The sequence below is a fragment of the Haemaphysalis longicornis genome, unplaced genomic scaffold (genome assembly GCF_048455015.1).
Source record: "Haemaphysalis longicornis isolate Haplotype H1 unplaced genomic scaffold, Haemaphysalis longicornis Haplotype H1 scaffold_7, whole genome shotgun sequence".
Taxonomy (NCBI): domain Eukaryota; kingdom Metazoa; phylum Arthropoda; class Arachnida; order Ixodida; family Ixodidae; genus Haemaphysalis; species Haemaphysalis longicornis.
Genome location: NW_027526422.1, coordinates 57496597 through 57516767, shown reverse-complemented (window position 1 = coordinate 57516767; position 20171 = coordinate 57496597). Strand labels below are relative to the sequence as shown.

The following is a 20171-nucleotide window of genomic DNA, read 5'->3' as shown; positions in this document are numbered from 1 at the left end:
GGATTAGGTGGATGAGGTGGTGACTGTCCCGTGAGAGAAACGGCCCGGTGTATGTATTCGCGGGCAGCGGCGTGAGTCGCCTCATTCCCTTCAAGGGATTCATGTCCTGGCACCCAAACTATGTAAACTTCGGGAATGCTCTGTCTTGTCAAAAGTAGACGAAGTGCCAGAAAACCCTTGCCAGCCAGCCAGGATTTTGCCTCTGCATGAAGACTCTTCGCAGCTAGAAAAAAAAAATGATATCCATTTGTGAAGGCGAACACCCAGCGAAGCTGTATAAAATGAACTTTACACACATGGTTAGAGAACATACACGTACATAGTTTTCTCATAATTTCTTTATGGTAGTGGCTATGGCTTTGTTATTACCTATTGAAACTTGGGTGGTCTATAGCTTTATTCTAGAAGACAAACATGAGGAGGTCAATTATCTCCAGCAGAGGCCCATCATCCCATGTACCGACAGCAGACGGAAATCTCACAGACTTTGTAACTTCACAGTGAGCTAATTTGGATAAGTAAATGAAACTCGGAGTAATGATAGAATCGTGTTATCGGCTAATTTTCATGTAAGTGCTTTCAGAAAAATGTTGATAAATCCAGAGTTACCGACGTTTTCTTGACAGTGTTTGCGGTAAGGTTGGCGTTCCCACAAGGCACTTCTTGCAGCCCCAGATTTGTCTACGGACACGAAAAATTCACGCAACCCTAGGCATAAACAGCTTTGCCAAAAATATTAACACTCCCCTTACCTCCGGAAACAGGGTTGCAGCGAAGCTTGGCCTCAGCGAAAACGAGAACGACCACAATCAAATCGCAATGACCGCAAAATGAAAAGAAAAACGCGTGTGCCAAAATCCAGACGCTGACCGAAATGAAACCGCAACGCCACCGATCGGCAAAACAAAACCCTTTCATTTCGCTGAGCCTTAGGCGAACGCGAATGTTTGGTATACGTTACAGCAGACCTTTCTTCTGCGATTATCGGGAACGTTTACGCTCTTCAATGGCTGCTTGCTATCCCGCGGAGCGAACCCCGCGCAGCCTACTCATACCGCCCTAGAAACGAGAGTGAGCGACCGCGTCCGTGATGCGGCGTGGTGCAAGCAAGGAGGTTAAAAAAATTGCTTAACCTCCTTGGGTGCAAGCGACGACGCTGGTTGGCTGCCATCGTGGCGTGACATAGCCCGACACATGAGCGCGCGCGCGTTCCGGCGGCAGATACGAACGGCGACCTCCAACAATCTATATCTATAAGCTCTAACGGGGGCACCGTCAGCACTTCATCCCTGAACATTCCCCCCCCCACCCCTCCCCCGAGTGTATACGTGCCCTGCACTTCAAGGGCGTCACGATCGCCATCATCATCGTCGTTATTAGAGCACGTGGATAAAGGATTGGCTTTGCCACAAGGCATTTAGGCGTACACCACTGGTACTTGTCTTACTCTCTCTTTGCGCCATCGGTGCGCCGACGTCGTAGAGAGAGAGAGAGAGAGAGAGAGAGAGAGAGAGAGAGAGAGAGAGAGAGAGAGAGAGAGAGAGAGAGAGAGAGAGGGAGAGAGAGAGAGATAAATTTAATGAACGCTGGAGGTGAGCACCACTGACGGGGAGGGCTTTGTACTCCGGATAGGGAGTACAGGGAGAGGAAATTACAGGGAGAGGAAAGAGCGAAAAATTCAGGTAAGCATGCACTCACGCGCAAGACTTGACAGGCAAAGCTGTTGTAGGTGAGCATTGCCGGACACATATATAGTTATGTTTGAGTATCATTGTTTATTTGTATAGTTGCGGTGCTAGTAATCGTCGTCATATGCATCGAAGAGGTCGTCGTCTCCTTCGCGGCGAGTGGTGGATGCAAAGTCATCCTCAGCATTGTAGACTTCCACCAGCTACATCATCGACTCGAGGCAGCGGTGCCGGGATCTGCAAGTCATCACGGGAAGGATTGGCAGACTCGTAGCCATGTCTCCAATTATCCATAATGGCTTCTAGAGAATGCGGCGGCCGCGGTGACTTCTCCCAAGCAGAGTGTCTTTTCTTCTTTATCATTAGTGCTGGCGTTTCGTTGCTTTTAAATGCGCATCAGCGGTTGGCGACAGCCCTGGAGTTTTCGTTTCTTTTTTCTTTTTTTTTTGCTAAAGCCACTGCACGAGACGGGAATTCGGCGGTCGCCGCGAGGCGCGCGCCCACGAGCGCTCGGCATTTTCTTGGTATTTTTTTCTTGCAATGGCGAACGTACGGTTTGTACAACAGCTCCGCCGCATAAAAATGGTGATGCCGCATTAGAAAAGTGCAATTAACCCGCACGGGTATGCGTGAAGCGCTTGAAAGGTCGCGAGCTTCCCCAAGTGGTCCGAACTAAGAGGAACAGGTTTTTCTCCCGCTTTTGGCTCTTGCTCGCTGTTCTGTGCGCCGCATCGCCCATAAGCCAATAAAGCTTCGCTCGTTGTTGTTGATAAACGATTATTGGAGCGCTCATTGTGAGTGGCCTTCATTGTCCGGTAAGCTGCGTGCCGTGGCCACCGCTCTTGCCCGAGACTTGTGGCTAACCCGCGTCTCTGACAGGCGGCTGGTCCACACGCACTCCCGCTGCTTCAAGGAGGGAGAAGGAATGAGGTTTGGGTTGTAGGGGCAAGCGCAGACTAGGTGGTATGCAGTATTGGGAATTTTATAGGATGGGCATTTACAGGGGTACATAGTTGGTGATATGTTGTGTATAATTGCTGTGTTGTAGTCCGGCTGGGTTTGTAGGCGACGCCCAAGGCGAGCGTCGTTGGTGTTGAGAGATTGGTGAGAGGTGGGCGGGTAGATAAAAAAAAAAGCAATCCGAGGCCAATACGGAACGATGAGTTTGTGCGTGGTGTGGTAGCGCTGGTTAGTTCTCATGTCTGCGCGTTGGGCGATGGGGCATATGACCTTTAACGAATTTAAAACAAGCCGTTCTTGAATCTGTTTTTTTTTTTCTCATAAATTTCACGCTTGTCTTTCTTTCAGGGTACTTCAAGGACGAGGTGGGTTCATACAATGGACTGTTTTACCTCATCAGTATTGGCAGCTTCCTCGTGGGTCTCATGTGGACAGTCGAACTCATCCATCGTACTCTTCGCAAGCGGAAGACAAATGCTGGACATTAGAGTGGAGAACCTTCTCGTCTTCACGTGTGTGCGCTGTGATAACACGAACAGATCTGAACACACAATGCCCGCTTGGCGGGACGGTGATTACGACTACACGACTTCCAGACCTGATGTAGGATGCACTGCTGGCAAGCTGAAATTATTTTTGTTGCTCGTTCTTCTACAATAAATATTTTATCACAAAAGAAAATTCATTATATGTCGACGCTTTTTAAACAAGGTTTCTGTTTCTTTATTTCCACCGTGGACATAACATACAAGTGAAGGAGCGGCTTAGCGAACCCACGGCCCCCTTTGCATCGACAGCGACTTGAAGCCCAAACAAAAAACAACAGGTTAACAAACAACACCCTTACAAGAAAAACGACGACGAGTAACGTAAATTGTTTAGAGAACTTTCCTGTAATGGATAACCAGACCGGAACGAATTGGTTCGGGAGGAAGAAGGCGAAAAAGCACTATAAATCTTCATTGGGGAATTGTGCATAAAAATGAACCACACCGTGCGGGCAGTAATAGATTGCCAACAGCTAGAGCTTCGTAACAAACCGGACGAAATATTGCCGGCCAGTCCCGGTGGAAAATATAATATAACCGTAATAAAAGGAACTAGAACTCGAGGAATGATTATGGCATTCATTTAAGAACATTTCACGAATGTAAAGTTTTCCGGCGAATGCCGCAAGTTCCCGATCATGTTAATAAGCGCCGTTGTAGTAGTAGCTGTTGTTCGGTACATAAAATGGCCGCCCCTGTAAGGAGTACGAGGAGAAAACTTTTTTATTCAAACGCAACATTAAGCGTCGAAAATGTCTTGGGCTAGGTTCGTCAACGCCAACTGGTCCGTCAGCTGGTCCGAGGCTAGCCAAGTCCGCCATGTTGAAGGAGGAGGGTGTGGAAAACGTGGGGACTAAATGGTCCTTTTTCCAGTAGCGATCTGCGCATGCGCTACTCTCGCTTCCAGCGACCGATTCGCCATTATTGGGGTGGGGGGGGGGGGGGGGGGGATGTAAACAAAATGACGCCGTATTGGATTAAGCAGTTGCGAACGCCAAGTGCTGCTCCGTTTTCTGAGCCCTGAAAGCGGCCGACAGGTAGGCGCTACGGCTGCCATTTAAAAAATTTCTTTGCCACCAAAACCATGCGTGGCGCTTCGGCGGCTTCCTCAACTCTGCAGGGCAGGCGGAAAAAAAGGGGTCGTGTTCTTCTCTAATACCCCAAGCGTGGTTCAGGCGGCCGCTAAAAAGAGAGCTACGCTATTGGGAAAAGGTCCATTGCAATGGCGCACGAGAAATTACAATATTTTAAATTAGCGCATAGTTCGGGACAATACGGACATGTTGGAGAGGGTAGGGCATGGTAGAGAAAGGAACGAGCAGGTGTAAGGAGGGTATTTAAGTGTATGCGTCGAAGAATGCGTAGTTGCGTGGTGGTCAGAGGTTTTTTAGGAATAGGAAGGGCACGGAGAGCTTCTCTGACGTTCTCATAGCGAAGCTTTATGTGTTGTTTGTAGTGGCGAGTGGTGTCCCACGTGGGTGGATAAGACCGGGGAATCCTAGGCACCCTGTGCCGCTGTAAAAAAGTAAATAAAAAAAATTAAACCCATTTAACTCAATGTGAAAGCTGTCGGAAGTGCAGAGCAGTCATTCGCCATAATGGGCTGTGGTGCCGTGATCGGCTCCCTGCTACCACCCAATGCAATCAAAATTTCCCGCCTTCGCAATGCTCGCGCGCCCCCTGCCTGAAACTGCGCCAGCGGGAGGTTTGTTCTTTTTGTGCTTGCTTTTTGTGCTTGTTCTTTTTGAGTAAGCCCAATGCGGCCCGAACGGCAGGTGAAGGTGACGGCACGTGAGTAGAACAGGTGACCGCGGTTACGGAGAACTCTGATTCTAGGGTAGCCTCTCGTGTGAAGTGTATCCAGTCTGCATGCCAAAGTATTCGCGCCAAGAAACGAAGAAACAAGAGCGAAGAAAGAAAGAGGCGAAACCATGATATAGCCGTAAAGAAGTCGTCGAGAGAGAGAGAGAGAGAGAGAGAGAGAGAGAGAGAGAGAGAGAGAGAGAGAGAGAGAGAGAGAGAGAGAGAACTTTATTCTCTAAACAGCCCTAGACCGGGCCGTCGTGCCACAGTCTCTTTATTAGGAGGCGGCTGGACCGTAGAACTCCCAGATGTCCGCACTAACACGAAGGCAGTGGGCCGCCGGGAGTTCTTGCATCGACTTGACATCCACGCCAGGACACGGGTTCAACCAGTCCCCCCCGGAAGCGATGCGGGGAGCGCAGGTTGGAGGTAGGTCTGGTGGATGGCACTCCCAGGAAAGGTGTCGTGCTGATGGGTAAGAAGGGCAAGCGGGTGGAAGGCAAGTGGGACGCGAGAGGTTGCCATGTATGTAGTGGGTATACGGGATGGAGTCATAAGAGAGGAGGTTTGCGCTTTCCGGACCACAGATGCGGCTTCACGGGAGAGGGTGAGGTTCGGAAACACTGCCGGGAAACACTGCCGGCTTGCGCGAATTCGTCGATAAGTATGACCAGGCTTTCGCCTTTCAAGCATGCTCGCAGACAAGTTTTCAAAGGAATTTCTTCGCGTCTCCAGCCAAATGATTTACTATCCTTTCCACCCCCCTCTATTTCGCTCCTCCCACGAAGCATATAATGAAGAAGTTTCCGTTCGGATAGTGGTTTATGATGGGGTGTTAGCTACGCGCGGTTCACGTGTTTTTGCTACAGTTTTAAATGGCATTTTTAGGTTTAATGTTATCCTTTTACAGCATGGTTGGTATGGTTAAATGTGGGTGGTTGTGAGGAGAATGCGGGCGGCATTTGTTTGGTCTAGCTGGATATTAGGGCGTTTACTGCGTGCGTTCAGGTCTAGCTTAGATGTGTGGATGTTTGTCGTCAAAGTAAAAAAAATTGTAAGAAAAGAAATTCCGGAAGGAACTATTAACGGTTCCATGTTAGAGATTAAGTGTCGCTGGGTTAACGTCGCGGTCACATTATACTATTGTTAGATATGAACTGCGGGTGAGAGATACAGATTCAAGTAAAAGAGTATTAGTGTCTTCAAGTCGCCGAAAGGGAAATAATGGTGGTGGAATCATTAGAAAGCGACAAAGTTGACCGAGGTTGTTACACCGTTCGAAAGAATTGGCAAAAGAGGTCGTGGGGACATATTATAGGAGCAAGCTATATGGCTCGCAGTAAATAGCAAAACCCACTCGTATGGGCTATGCAGCCAGGTCTGGCCAGATCCGGCCCTAGGGTTCAGAAGGAGCTGATCCTTAGGTTCAGAGTTGGGGCAGATGAACCCTGGGCCCTGGAAGAAGGGAACCAAACCGAGCCCAGTCAAGACCTTTTATTTTGAACAAACGCATTCTCTCTCTGTCTCCCCGTATCTCTCTTCCTCTCTCTCTTCCTCTCTCTCTCTCTCTCTCTCTCTCTCTCTCTCTCTCTCTCTCTCTCTCTCTGTCACACACAGACACACACACGCAGAGCTAGGGAATTCTTCCCAAGCGGCGGCTGGGTGCAAGGGGTTGAACAGACAGACAGACAGACAGACAGACAGACAGACAGACAGACAGACAGACAGACAGACAGACGAAAACTGTCACGCTCGTAGAACAAGAAGGATCGGCGCTTTCAATAATCAGCGTATGGGTGAAGTGCGACGCACAGCGTGCACGTCTCGAGTGCTTTGAATAAGCGTCTCCAGCTGGATATCCGTGCTTCGCATGATATCCGGTCGTCGCGCGATGCCTCACCTGAGACCGCGACACCGAAAGTGAAAGGAACGGGCAATGTGAGGCCGCGGTTTTGCAGGGCTGTACACAGGGCGTGCTTGTTCTGTTCGGGCGTGCCCCATGGACGTGCAAGGTGTTTCACTTTGCTTTTCTTTTTTTCGTGAACCGCGTCAGGCGGGAGCCTTGAGAAAAGTGAGGTACGTTTTATCTCTCAGGTCACTCGATATCTCGGGAACCGCACGGCGCACTCGCGAGCACAGGGACGTATATGAAGAAACGAAAGACTCTGCGCTGCGTTACGGGCTCGCTGAAATACTTTTAGAGCTTCGGGCCTCGAAGGAACCTTGTTCAAGGCACTCCGAAAGCATCAGGTGCGTGAATATTTGTAACTTTGTACATTGGTATTTATGCTGAGCATGGAATAGGATATCTGTTTTGCAAACTCAACCATTCTTTCGTTTTAAATTGGTTGTTGTTCCATTCCCCCACGCTGTATACTCTCCTTTTCTCGCGCCCGCCGGCGTGCAAACATCTTCCTCACAGTTTTAGGGATTGTCGTTTTGGTGGTCATGGGTGCAACTGCCTTCTTTTATCTCTATAAATGCACGAAACCCGCTAATGAACGCGAAGTCAGAAGCGGGAGATGGGAGATCTCTCTCTCTTTTTTTTTTTCATTGGAAAGGATTGCAGGTGCCTTGTCGTGGGTCTCAGCGCGTTCGGACTGCTCGGAGAATTTTATCGCTGGCACCGGTGTAACATCCTGTGGGCGTCATTGCAAGCGCGACAATTATAACGATAGGAATGCAATAATAACAAGTGCACTGTGTTAGCCGCAGCTCAACGGCCCCCTTGTGGGGATTAGATGGTGACTAAATTTTGCGTATATCCATGGCTTGAAAAACACGCTGATGTAGCTACAGTGCATGAGCATAGCAATTCATTCGTCCATCAGCCTATTTACATCCACTTCAGCACGAAACCCACTCTCGTTAGGGGATGTTTGAGCCAAATGCTGCCCCTGAATGGCCCAAGTTCTTTTCCTGTGACGGCGCGCTGTTTTAGTTTCTTGGAATGCACCTTGCCGTTTAAGGTCCCCTAAACCTTTCGGTTCAAGGTGTTGTCCATTCTGTCCACCCGCATCGTGTGGGCGCCCGTAATTTCGCGAAATTTTCTGATTGTGACATTCTCCAGAATCAACCCTGAGATGTCCAGTGTTGCTCAGGAGCAACGACGCAAACAATATTTTTTTCTCTCGCACTTTTTGGTTTTTTCGACATTTAACACCATCTGTTGACAGACAAGGGTTTCCGGACCTTCAAAAATTAAGAAAGAGAGGGCAACACGTACTTCCGTGTGGTAAAAAAAAAGTCTCGTTTATGCCTGTCATCTTGCATCGAGCCCGGCGGCTCACTGGGTTAGTGACACGTAAGCGAAATTGTAATATTTCGTTGTTGTATAAATGATAGCAATACGAACTTTATGTCATTGTCTTCACTTGTGTCATTAAATGAAGCTATCAAGGTAGCTTTCTTGTCAAAGTGCCCAGTGGGTCATTGTGTCCATCCTAATGAACGAAAACTTTTTTCTGACTTCATATCTGTGATGTCGGAGGTCCTTTGATATCATAAAAAATGTTTTCACAATCTTAAGCAAAAAATTAAAGTTTTATGCATCAAAGGGTTAAGGGCCGGCAAAAAAAGGAAAGGCTTTACAGCATACGCGGATTGAATTGTTCATGTAGTTGAATACAATGGGATAGGTATTCTCCTCAAACAGAAAACAAAGAACAGTAAATTGTGCACCAATGTGCGCACATAGTCGTGTGCTTCCATGATTGCTGATAGCTTTTATTGCAAACTAAATAGAAACCCCGGTACGCCGTTAAGATAATTTAGTCCATGACCTCATCTCCGGAACATATAGTGATTACGGCTTACTTTCTTTCACAATGTTCAATGTGTCTATTTTTCTCCCTCTCTCTAGCTCTCGGGTTTTTTATTTTGCTGCATGTTAATAGCCTCTTGCTGGTTAAAAGCTGAAGGCTGTGCAGCCCAGCATGGTGGGAGATTTCTTTTATTCAACGTTCGCTGACCAGAGAGAGCAACGTGCAATCCCAGAATCTTGGAATGCACCCAGCTTATCAGATAGAGCACTCGGCGAGAAACGAGGCGCCTAGCATTTGGAGTTCAGGATAGAAAAAACACAAGCTGATAACGCCGTACATCTCATGTTCCGTGCACAGTGTAATAGTGTACTTTCAGGCGTCTGATAAAACCTGTTGCCCTCACAGAAGATTCGATACAACGATTACGCTGAGTAATAGCGGCCAAGCCCCTTACGGGAACAATGCCAACTGTCGCAAGAACGCCGGAGATTTTCCGGCAGTTCCTTGAAACCATCCGATGACGACAGCGAGGAATGCGTTTTTGAAGTGCTTCCCAAGTGACTTTGCCATAACGACTGAGGCTTTGTGACGCAAAGGCAAGGGGGAGGGTACGGGTTGCAAAGCGTTACAAATTACCGTGTATGTGTTTCCGGTATGCCGTTTGTCTTGCATCCACTTCTAATCGGCCTGCAATTATCCATCTCTCCTCGGCCATCCGGCTGCATGCTTGAAGTCATGACGGTGGAAGAGCTTCCCTCCTGTACTGTTGCCCACCTGCAGGATGAGCGCGTTGCTGCCACCACCATCGCGAGACGCGAGTCCGTATTCTCGACATAGCCTAGGCACCCCTATCCACCTGAAAGCTTTCAGTTTTGCCGCGATGGCTGAAAGACAACTAGAAAAGTGGATCCACGAAAAAAACGCAGAATTAGGTTGCGCCGAGGCGCTTTCGAGAACAGGGCCCCATAAATTGTTCGCGATGTCTTTGTGAATATGAACGGCGCCGTGATTAGCATTCCGAATGCATTCAAGAATCAGGTGTTCATGCCTCCGCTAATGTCAAAGTCGAAGTATGTTACCGACGAAGTCAAAGTCGCACGCCGTATAGCTGGTTGAAGGCGGGGTCCGGCAACGGCTTGCAAATGATATAATAAACAACAAGTACACCCAAGGAAAGGTTATTCCATCTATAACACAAACAACACACGCGTCCCCACACAGACACTGCGAAGACACTTCGAGCTCCGGAATCACAAAATTTGCGATAAAGCATGGCACACTCTGCCGCCCAATTGGCTTATATTACTGCTGCGCATGGCTCCTCAGTTCACAAGGAAAGCGGCATACTGCATGCGATGTGCAGTTGTAAATGCGATTTCCCTTTGAAAGTAGGGAACACTCAACCAAACCTGTCGATCTAGAAAGACGCCGTCTAATATGTTTGCTCTTTCCATACCTCACATAAGAGGGAAATGCTGTCCGGTCGGAATCGCGTTTCCCGCACGACTACTGTTCCGTCACGCATACTTGCAGCCGAACAGCGAAGAGCAGCGTTGGAAACCTGGCATCCACCGAGACTGACACGCGCTTCAACAGCCGCCTAGAAACAAGGCTGCCAGCGAAGAAAAAGAGGATTGTGAAATAGTCAAGCAGCTTAGAATACTTCCGCGTTGCCAGGTGCCTGATGCAAAGAGGTCGGCCCTGCCGCCGAGAGGAGCTATTTATTTCGAGGTCGCAAAAATAAAACGCCTGCTCCACGGGTACCTACAGTGGCTGACGTAGAGGTACGTCACGGCGTGCCAGTTGACTGAGAAAGAGCGACTCACTAGCGCGCTGGCAGTACACAGGCTGGTGTACTGGTAACAGGCTGCTGGATGAAATGGACCGAGAGCCACTCATTAACTACCATTATTTCTTCCCTTTAAGCCTAAATGATGCCCTCGAGACTGTCTTCACCGCCTCCGGTAGGTCCCTTGGCAACAACCGCTTCGGATTGTCGCCTGATTGCGAACGAGTTCGTGCGGTGCTCTGAAAGGCCCTAAGCTGCAACTTTCACTTCGTTCGCGCACTTGACGCAAACTCTGCGTAACATTGCAGCAGCGATGGCGACCGGCTCTTCTGGGAGCTGACGCCCCCACTAGAAGCTGATTCTGGCATTGAGGAGACGGTACAAGCAGCATGCCGTGCTGCCGAGGTCTGCCGGCCTCGGGACCGGATAGCGCCCGCTCCTGGCTGGTGGCGGTGGCCTGCTCGTGGAACCTGCTATGGAGCAGCCTGGTCCGCCGTTCCACGGGCGTCATCTACGTTGCTCTGGTGAGCGCGTTCGGCATCACCCGCGAGGAAGCGAGCTGGGTGCTCAGCATAAGCATGAGTATCGCCTGGTTACTCGGTAAGTTGCTCCAAACGTGTAGTCAGTGGTGAGAACTAGTGTGTCCACGTGTTCCGCATCTTTCGCCTCGAGTGGAGGAACGCGTAGGCACTCTAGTAAGTATGCATGACAATTAAGAATTGCATAACACTCAGCCGGTTTTTTATGTTTAGAAAGAAGTAGACGAAGCAAATGGTGGCAGTGTATGGGACTAGCAAACAGTGTTAATAGGCATTAACAGAAAAAGTAACTAGAGATTACCATTACTTCGAAATAAAAGGAACGCATTGCCGCCCCACATCACCTTTTTGTGAAAGTAGCCCACAGACATTACTGTTGCAAATAAAGTAACGTAGGTTACTTTATTGTTACTTTTCACATCGTTCCTACGCTGTTTATTAGGTACGTTATAATTAAATGAGCATGCTGTTAAGCTGGAAGGCTGGTGTGGGCACGGGCATGGAAAGAATGACCACCCGTATACTTACGGCTGTGGTGGTTGAAAGAACTGAAAGACACTGAATAATTTGCAGCATACCCGCTCAGAATGTCGAACATTTACTGAGAATTAAGGTTCTGTTCAATGCGCATTTAGCAAGTGACGTTGGCCAATAAGACCCGCTCCCTTTCTCCCCCACCTAGAATTATTTGAAGGGGTGGGGGAGGGTATACGGCACCGTATTTGGGTACTATTATTTGTGCCCACCATTGGTACTCCTTTGCAATTGCATCATTTGTACAAACTGCTCCATTATTTGTAACTTATTGGAAATTTTGCAGGCAGCACTGTATTGAAGCGCTATTGTTTGTGCCCATCATTTGCACCACTGCTCCATTTTACCACTGGACGAATAGCACCATTATTTTTATTTTTGCAGAAATATTGCAGGTCTCATCGATGTGTTTAATTTTGATCTCTAACTTCATGGCTGCCATCTGCTTCTGTTAAATGCTGCGTTGACATTGTTTTAATGCAACCAAATTTGAAATCCTTCTTAAGTCGTTTACTTTACCGCGTGCCGCGTTCCAGGACATCCTTATGCTCTAAAGTTGTACAGACCAATTTTCCCAAATGACGACTTGTAAACATGAATGAAACCGCTTTGGGAATTCGTGCTACCCGACATATACTCGAAACATTCGCGCGGATTCTACTCATTCTCGATACCGACTTGCCGGCAGGTCCAGTCGTCGGCATGCTGACGAAGTTCGTGCCACTGATGGTGCTGTCACTTGTGGGCAGTGGCATAACCAGCCTCAGCTCAATCGGCTGTGCCTTTGCGAGAGACATGACGGCCGTCTTCTTGCTGCTGGGAATCTGTAGCGGTGAGTTGTTTAGTCTTAAAAATAAGTATTCACGTATACTAGTGTTCCCAAAGGGACGCCGAGCCAAATCATAAACATAACGTAAATACTTCATTTGCAAACACTTCATTCGTAAATACGGCGGCTGTAAATCATGTGTGAACCTTCCACGCAAATGTCACGTGGTTCGGATGAGCCACGTAACGGGGAGGAGGAGAGAGAGTTGCTTTATTGAAAGACAAAGGAGCAAAGGGGAGGCCCCTGGAGGACCGATGTACGTGCATCTCGGAGCACGTGCATCTTCTGTGACGCCGCCTCGGCATACGGCCCATATCCCCCTCACACTTTTGCCACCTTTCCTCCTCCAGTTTCCTTCTGTATTAGGTGTTCCCTTCGTTCCCTCCGTTACGAGGCCGACGAAGCCGCCAAACTACAGTAGTGGGCGCTTAAGTGCTGCGCTCTAAAAATACATATACAAACCGATTGTGAATACACGTAATGGTAGCGCATGTGGACCTGGGCTAGTTACCTTCATGACTATAGGTTTTCGATTATTTTCGATTCATCAGTTTGTTGTGTTTCAATCCTTATAATTATTATTCTTATCCTTTTCTTTCATAGTCAATCGACCTCAGTGTGAATGAGACAATACTTTGTGGGCCATCTTTGGCATCGTTTCGCTGATAATTCCAACGTATCGCAATCATTCCACAAGCATTTTCTTAATTCCGCCATGTGGGACATACATATAGCGATCTGTACAGATGTACTCTCGATTTCTGAAAAAAAATACAGATGCCGAGGAGGACGGTGTCAGCCTCCTATTCGCGCGATGTAATGTCGCGGATGGAGATGCTGAAGGCGTTTTGTGGCTGCGAAGATCCATCACCCACCTTCAATAGTCGCTCATGGGTTGTTTCATCTAGGTCAATCGCGTAACGAGAGTTTCTTGAAGATATCTGCATCGCCTTTCGATGATGTTTGGATTGCCTAAATGAAGCAACTTTCATCTTTAAATGTTTTTGTCCTTTTCAGGCATCGGTAGCAGCATGGTATTGCCGACAAGCGAGGTCATCATCGGCCAGAACTTCCGCCGTTACCGGGGATCTGGGAATGGCATCTACTACACCGGAGGAACGCTGGCCGCTTTCGCCTTTCCACCCATCCTTCACCTGCTTCTGAACGTAAGAAGTTCGCCAACACTATTTTTAATGCGAAAGCGTTAGGGTGCCTATTGGGCGAAAATGTCGGTGGTGTCCATGGTAGCAAAACGGCTCCTGAACTACCATGACTACGAAGCTTTGCACGGGGCGTGCTTGGTATTTAAGAAAACACCAACAGACGTATGGAATTTGGCATGCGCAGGGCCACGTTGAAAGCGGAGAGTGCCGCTGTGGCTGCGGCCACCAATCGGCGTCAGCGGCAGCAACACGTTGTCAGTCACAAGTTCAAGCTTGCCTCATCTCAGTGGCGCTACAGTAACCAGCGAGCCAATTTGCCAATTATTTTCAAATAGCGCACCTCTTGGGCCTTCGTTAACTTTTCTGCAAAACAGTGCTTTCGGTTTCCGAATACCAGGGTTACGGTTCGAAAACTCGCCGTAATGCCATAAATATTCACGGTACGAACGCAATTTATTTTGTGGCGCGTTTATGAGTGTTTGAAATGATCAATATATAAAAACAATAAATTTTGATTAAAAAAAACTGACTTTCGAGAGTGACCTCACACCATTAACAAATTAATGGCATGGTTATGCTTTATTTGGGAGACAAAAAATAATTTTATCCTAAAAGGCAATTATGTATTTACCCGACAAGCCAGAGAAGCCTCATTTTGCAATCCTCGATCGTGTCGACAGGAATATGGCTTCCGGGGCGCCTTCCTCATCACGGGCGGCCTAATGCTGAACGCCCTGGCAGCATGCCCCCTCTTCAGAGCGCCGCCCAGAACCGCGGCGTCAGCAAGGCACGGAGTGATGTCTCCAGAAGCTCCCGTTGGGGGCAAGCGTTGCCGTACTCTGGAAACGAGCGAGAATAACCCCGAACAAGGTCTGTACAATGGATATGGCTTATGCAGAAAGATATGATGGATAAACCCGTCTTTCGGATGCATTGGTAAAAATGTATGGTTACAACTTGATAGGTGCATCGCATACCCCGCACCCATGAAAACACGTACGAACGGGATATACAGTGAAAGCTCGTGCATTCGAACTTCAGTATTTCGAATCCATGGATAATTCGAACTGTACAATTTGGTCCGGCCAAGTCTCCATAGAAGTCTATGTATTGAAAAGCCCGTTAATTCGAGTACGAGTACGTCCCGCCACGGATAATTCGAACTACGCCCCACTACGCCTGTGCGCTGGTGACTGCGTACAACGCGCAATCAAAAATGTGGTAAAACCAATTTCAATCCCACATGGCGGACGTTTTCTAATGCACGAACTTGACTAAATACGACGATGAAGACGCAGTGGTGTGTGCAGTGCGCTGAAAGATGAGGACATCATTTCTCAGGTCAAAATCGCAGAAACTTCCGGTGCCAATAACTACAAGGAGGACGAGGACGAAGCGTAGGTAGTGCGCGGCCGTAAGTCGCGGCCCGACGGCATGCCGCCCGTCTCTTCTTCAGTTTTCAAGAAGGCGAAAGCGACGCTCCGTGCTACATTCGTTTGTTAGAACAAAAAGTGCTGACTGTCGCCTTTAGGGACAAAAGACAGGCTGCAATCCCTGGATTCTTCAAGCATGAAAGCGTTGACATGTCCTACTGCTTCCCAATTGCAGTGTACTGTTGTTATCGTTCACTTTCTTTAGTTCTAACTTTCGTTAATTCAAACCGAGGTGGCGTCCTCTTGTGGTTCGAATTAACGAGCTTTCACTGCATTATCTTTTCCGTACAGGTGAATAATCACGAATGAAATGCGTGCAGCACAGAAGAAATCACAGTTGATTGAAACTAGCCCTTACACAAGAGGTAAAAATAAAAAGAACAAAAAAAAGTTAAACTATACAAGAATTCTTTCAATTGCAATTACCTAAGGGCATAGTAGTGAGTTCCATTTTTGAAGCGCTCGTCGAAAGAAGCTGAACTAAATAAATTCGTTCTCGGGTAAATAGCCCAATGTTAAGGTTGTGACTATCCTTAGTTTCCTTTTACCAGTGGACCGAAACCTTTTCGTTAGGAATTGCTGTTTTCAACTGATTCAAGCGCCTTGGTAATGGTTCCCGATTGAAATTATTCTATACTGTAAATATCTAATACATCATACTATTTACCACATAGCACACGGAAAAAATAATTTTTTTATTGCAATAACGTTTTTGCTCACTGTAATAAGCATCAAATCACGTTGTAATAATAGATTTTTAACTGCGCCCAGTGTACATTACACCAGCGTAAGTATCTGCGCTAATCTTGCATTTGTTGCGTTTGCAGTGGTCCCATTGAGCGCTACTTACACGCCTGCTGTCGAAGCCGTCACTTGTGCTGGCTGCGAAGAAAATAATATTGGCACCACGCAACCGAGGTCGTTGAGGAGCGAGCATACATCGCGAGCCTACGACGATCTGTGTTCGCACGCTAATGGATTTTCGCCCAGCCTCCAAGAAGGTCCAGTCTGTGGCAACGCTGGCGGTGGCCCTGCGGTTGCGCAAGACACGACAGCAGCAGTGACGTATAAGTTCTCGTCATTCTGTTCACCACACGAAGACCTCAATGGCAACCACACCAAGGCGTCAGTGCAACAAAATGGTGTGAAGGACACAGCGAAGGAATCCCTCTTGAGCATCACGCCAAGTCTTCAGAATGTCGAAAGAAGAAACTCGAAGATTACCTTCAATGGGAAAGCTGCAGCGACGAGCTGTCGCAAAGCGTCCGTTTCAACTGCCGCCGGACACTGGGACTTCTTCCGTGCTCCAGTGTTCTACATGGTAGCCTTGACGTGCACTTTTTCAGTGTACAGCCAACTGGTGTCTATGGTGCTTGTAGACTTCGCCGTCGAGAAGAGATTCACTCGGCGCGACGGTGCCCTGCTCCTTTCCGCGATCGCCGTGGGCGACGCCAGCGCGCGCATGATCTCGGGCTTCCTGTCTGACCGTGCCTTTTGTGACCGGAGGACCCTTCTAGGCTTGAGCGCGCTCCTGAACGGGGTGCTATGTGTGGCGCTGCCAGCAGTGAGTGTGGACTACTACGCACTGGCAGCCTTGTTGTGTGGGCTGTACGGGTGGGGCAACGGTACGATTGTGGTTCTCTCCAGTCCCGTGCTCTCTGACCACCTGGGTGTGGCCAACCTGGGACTCTCGAGCGGTGTCGTCAGATTCGTGAAGGGCGCAGCCTACCTTGCGTGCCCAAGGATAATCGGTGAGCAGACGGTGCAGATATGGCTTCAATGCTTGCGTTCCGTGTCAAGAAATATTGGTTTGAAAAACGTTGTGAGCTGATACGTTTGGGTATTGTTTTAACTAACGTGCCGTTCTATTATGCCCGAGGTGTTTCCAGCGCATCACAGTGGCGCTTGAAAAAGATAGTACACTCACTGCGACTTCTGAGGAAGAGCCTATTCTTTGCGTTAGTGGGGCTTTGGAGTAAATGGTTCCCCCCAATCGTTGCCTTCCAATATTACACAAAAGAGCTGACCTATATATAAAGCCGCAGGCCTTCCTATGACTTTCTTTCTAAATGAGCCTTTTTGGCCATGAATATATATGGAACGGCCTAAGAAAATCTTCGTGGTGAGCCACTAAATGGCTCCATTATTTGAGCGTGGTTCTTTTATATGGTGTCTTCCCTTAGAGAGTGCACTGTTAGCGATTGTGTCGTATAAGTTATAAGAAAAATATTTGAGCAATCTCCTAAAGCACGCTGTCTTCTCGATGATTGAAGTGTCGGAAGAAATATTCTATTCTCTAAGTCGGGTGATAAATTTTGCCGAGAAAATTACAGACGAGTATCAATGACTTCGATACCATGCAAAATAATGGACATGTCGTTTACTCGCAGCTTGTCAAATTTTTAGAGGGCAATTCTTTCTTTACCGATTTAAAGCATGGGTTTCGTAAAAATATTTCCCCTGAAACGCAACTACTATGTTTGCTCACGATTTGCATTCCATTTTTGAGTACCATACACCCATTGACTGTCTCTTTATAGATTTCTCAAAAGCGTTCGACAAAGTACCTCATTTTTTACTCCCTTCAAAATTATGGAGCCTCAATTTAGGTGGAAAAGTCCTCGCGTGGCTGATTGATTTTCTCAGTAACCGTTCCCAATTCGTAACTGCTAATAACTTCGACTCGCCCAGGGTCCCGGTTGGCTCTGGGGTCCCACAGGGCGCTCTGTTGGGACCATGGCTTTTTCTGGTCGATATTAACAATTTGCCTGGGAACATTACGTATTCATTCAGTCTTTCCGCAGCCGACTGCGTAATTTATCGGTAAATTAATGGCCGTTCAGACATACTTTAATTACAGGCTGATATTGATCGGGTTCAGTAATGGTGTGAGATTTGGGGTATGGCGTTAAACATTAACAAATGTAAGTACATGCATGTCAGCCATCTGCCAGCGCATACCACATTTATAACGTTCTTCTGAAAGCAGTAAATTCTTATAGGTATCTGTGCATATACGTAACTTCGACATTATCTCGGAATACACACATTGAACATATTACATCTAAAGCTAATAGCATGTTAGACTACCTTGGAAGAAGTTTTAATCACGCGCCCGTTTCACTGAAACTCTTACTCTACAAGGTACTGGTGCGCAGCAAACTGGAATATGCTGTATCTGTTTGAAACGCTCGTCACGAATCGCTTATCTTCGAATCAGAAGGAGTGCAAAATCTGGCAGTGCTCTTCATTCTTTCTAATTACCATGGCATTTCGAGCATCGCATCAATGAAAACAACACTTTCATTACCTCTTATGCCTCTTCGTAGGAAAGTGTTTCGGCTGTGTCAATTTTATAAAATTTATTATACCAAGGCATCACTCTGAAGTAGAATAATGTCCCCACCAACCTACGTTTACACTCCCCCCCCCCCCCCCCCCCACCAACCAATCAGCGCACTGCAAGTGTTTTCAGTAGTCATTTGCGCCAAATACTTTTGTCTGTTGGAATCGTCTTCCTCATGACATTGTTGGCATACAAGATGCTGTTTTATTTGAAGTTGCTGTCACTAATTTTATTTGTATATAGCTTTTAGATGAACCCTGTATCAAGCGATGATACCTGATTGTAATTTTTCTGTTGCATTTTTATTTGTATGTAGTATATGTATGTACCACTCCCATCTAAAATGCACTCATGTCTTGAGCGTAATTGAATAAAAAATAAATAAACTTCACGGTAAACTAGCTAAGTATGCCAAGTAAGCAATAGCTGGGCAGGTGTGATACGCATTATTGGAATTAGTATAGTGGCCTACCCGGGCATCGCTGGGCGCTATCGCTAGTTATCTATGAAGGTAGGTGCTAAATGTGGATATTTTCCTGGGGAATACTAAAATTATTTCTGCTCTCTCCCTCGCTGTGCCAATCTTCGCGGTAGAATACTTTAAAGCCGTACTGCATGCACTCCGTTTTCGGTCCTCACAACTACACACTACCTAGCATCCCATATGACGGGGTTTCAATAAAATCTTAGATATATTAGGCCAACTGGCTGGCTTTTGGGCTGTGACTTCACTGGGCACCGAAAATTCCACTGACGTGTTGGTCACAGTGACGAGCAAAATTTCAAATATTCTGCAAAATAATGGTTACTTTCACTGAATTATTGCGATACGCCGAGTTTTATTTGAAATTCTGAGCATGCACCGTACCTTGTAACTGGGATACAAAAGGGGTTTCAAGAACATGTGTCCTTTTTTTATTGCAGGCTACTTCAAGGACGAAGTTGGCTCGTACGATGGACTGCTGTATATGGTCAGCGTTGGCTGCTTCTTCGTCGCCCTTATGTGGAGCGTTGACTTCGTGTATCGATTTCTCCGCAAAACCTGATAGAAAAGCTGTGGCTTCAAGTTCTTCGCCGTGGACATACGGCTGTGCTGTGATAATGCGTACAGATACGTCGAACAACGTGTCGAGGACTGAAACCTTTTAGAGGCCACTGTGGTTTTTGCTTTCAAGTTCTGTTATAAAATGCCGTGCCGTTATAAAAATGCTCCGTCCGCAAGCAGCGGTGCCTTGCAGGAATTATTGCTTACTTTTTCACGCGTATAGCGCGACTGCGGCTTTATCCCTGCGGTGGAGCTGATTAATTTCCAATTTGATTCCTCTCTTTTATTTGTAAATTTAACAGGATTCCTCGAACATCGCATTATTTTTCCGATTATATTGTTCAGAAGTTCATGAGTGTACAGCCAAGTTGCCCCGCGGGGCTAACAAAGACCTTGCTTTGTGTTCAATATAACGCGTAAGACACGGTTCTACCAGCGCACAAATTTGGGCTAGTCGGTGAAACGCCTTCGAAATGGTAAGAAGAGCGACAAGCCAGTGACACAAGAAGGGACACTTACACGGGACGAACTCTCAGAAGGTTAACGAGCACACGGAAGGTTAGAGCTCGTCCTGTGTCGGCGTTCCTTCTTGTGTCCTCGTCTTGTCGCGCTTTTTACCATGTCGAAGGTTCTACCAAGCTCTACAGATCTGAAAGCCATCAGCCGTAACTGTTTGCAAAGCCACTTTTGACCAACGATTGCGCAAAAACCACGGATATTTCTACAGTTT

At 47.4% G+C, this 20171-nt stretch overlaps 2 protein-coding genes and 1 long non-coding RNA gene across 8 annotated transcripts in view; 2 read left to right on the top strand and 1 right to left on the bottom strand.

Annotated features, from left to right (window-relative positions):
• LOC144145722 (uncharacterized) overlaps positions 1-3358 on the top strand; it is a 44461-nt gene extending 41103 nt beyond the window's left edge. For 2 of the 3 annotated variants that reach the window (XM_077677420.1, XM_077677421.1), the window contains exon 7: positions 2997-3358. In XM_077677420.1, the coding sequence (XP_077533546.1) occupies positions 2997-3136 (140 nt within the window). In that variant the 3' untranslated portion in view covers positions 3137-3358. The remainder of the gene's footprint in view (positions 1-2996) is intronic. The other variant, XM_077677419.1, reaches the window with a different exon arrangement.
• A 329-nt stretch (positions 3359-3687) lies between these two features.
• LOC144145721 (uncharacterized) lies at positions 3688-10431 on the bottom strand. The gene is made up of 3 exons (XR_013317573.1): positions 10220-10431; positions 9400-9537; positions 3688-4711 (listed from the first exon to the last, which is right to left on the bottom strand). It is a non-coding gene; the product is annotated as an uncharacterized LOC144145721 (long non-coding RNA).
• On the top strand, positions 6887-19637 carry LOC144145719 (monocarboxylate transporter 12-like). Of its 4 annotated transcripts, none has more exons than XM_077677417.1 (7): positions 6887-7249; positions 10861-11076; positions 12314-12457; positions 13472-13620; positions 14298-14487; positions 15878-16801; positions 19321-19637. In XM_077677417.1, the coding sequence occupies exons 2-7, from the start codon at positions 11028-11030 to the stop codon at positions 19440-19442; spliced, it is 1578 nt and encodes a 525-aa protein (XP_077533543.1). In that variant the 5' UTR covers positions 6887-7249; positions 10861-11027; the 3' UTR covers positions 19443-19637. The 4 variants fall into 4 exon arrangements, with proteins under 4 accessions (XP_077533543.1, XP_077533541.1, XP_077533540.1 ...); XM_077677415.1 differs by having other exon boundaries at positions 6889-7249; positions 10864-11152; XM_077677414.1 differs by having other exon boundaries at positions 6889-7249; positions 10861-11152.
• Positions 19638-20171: the final 534 nt, after the last annotated feature.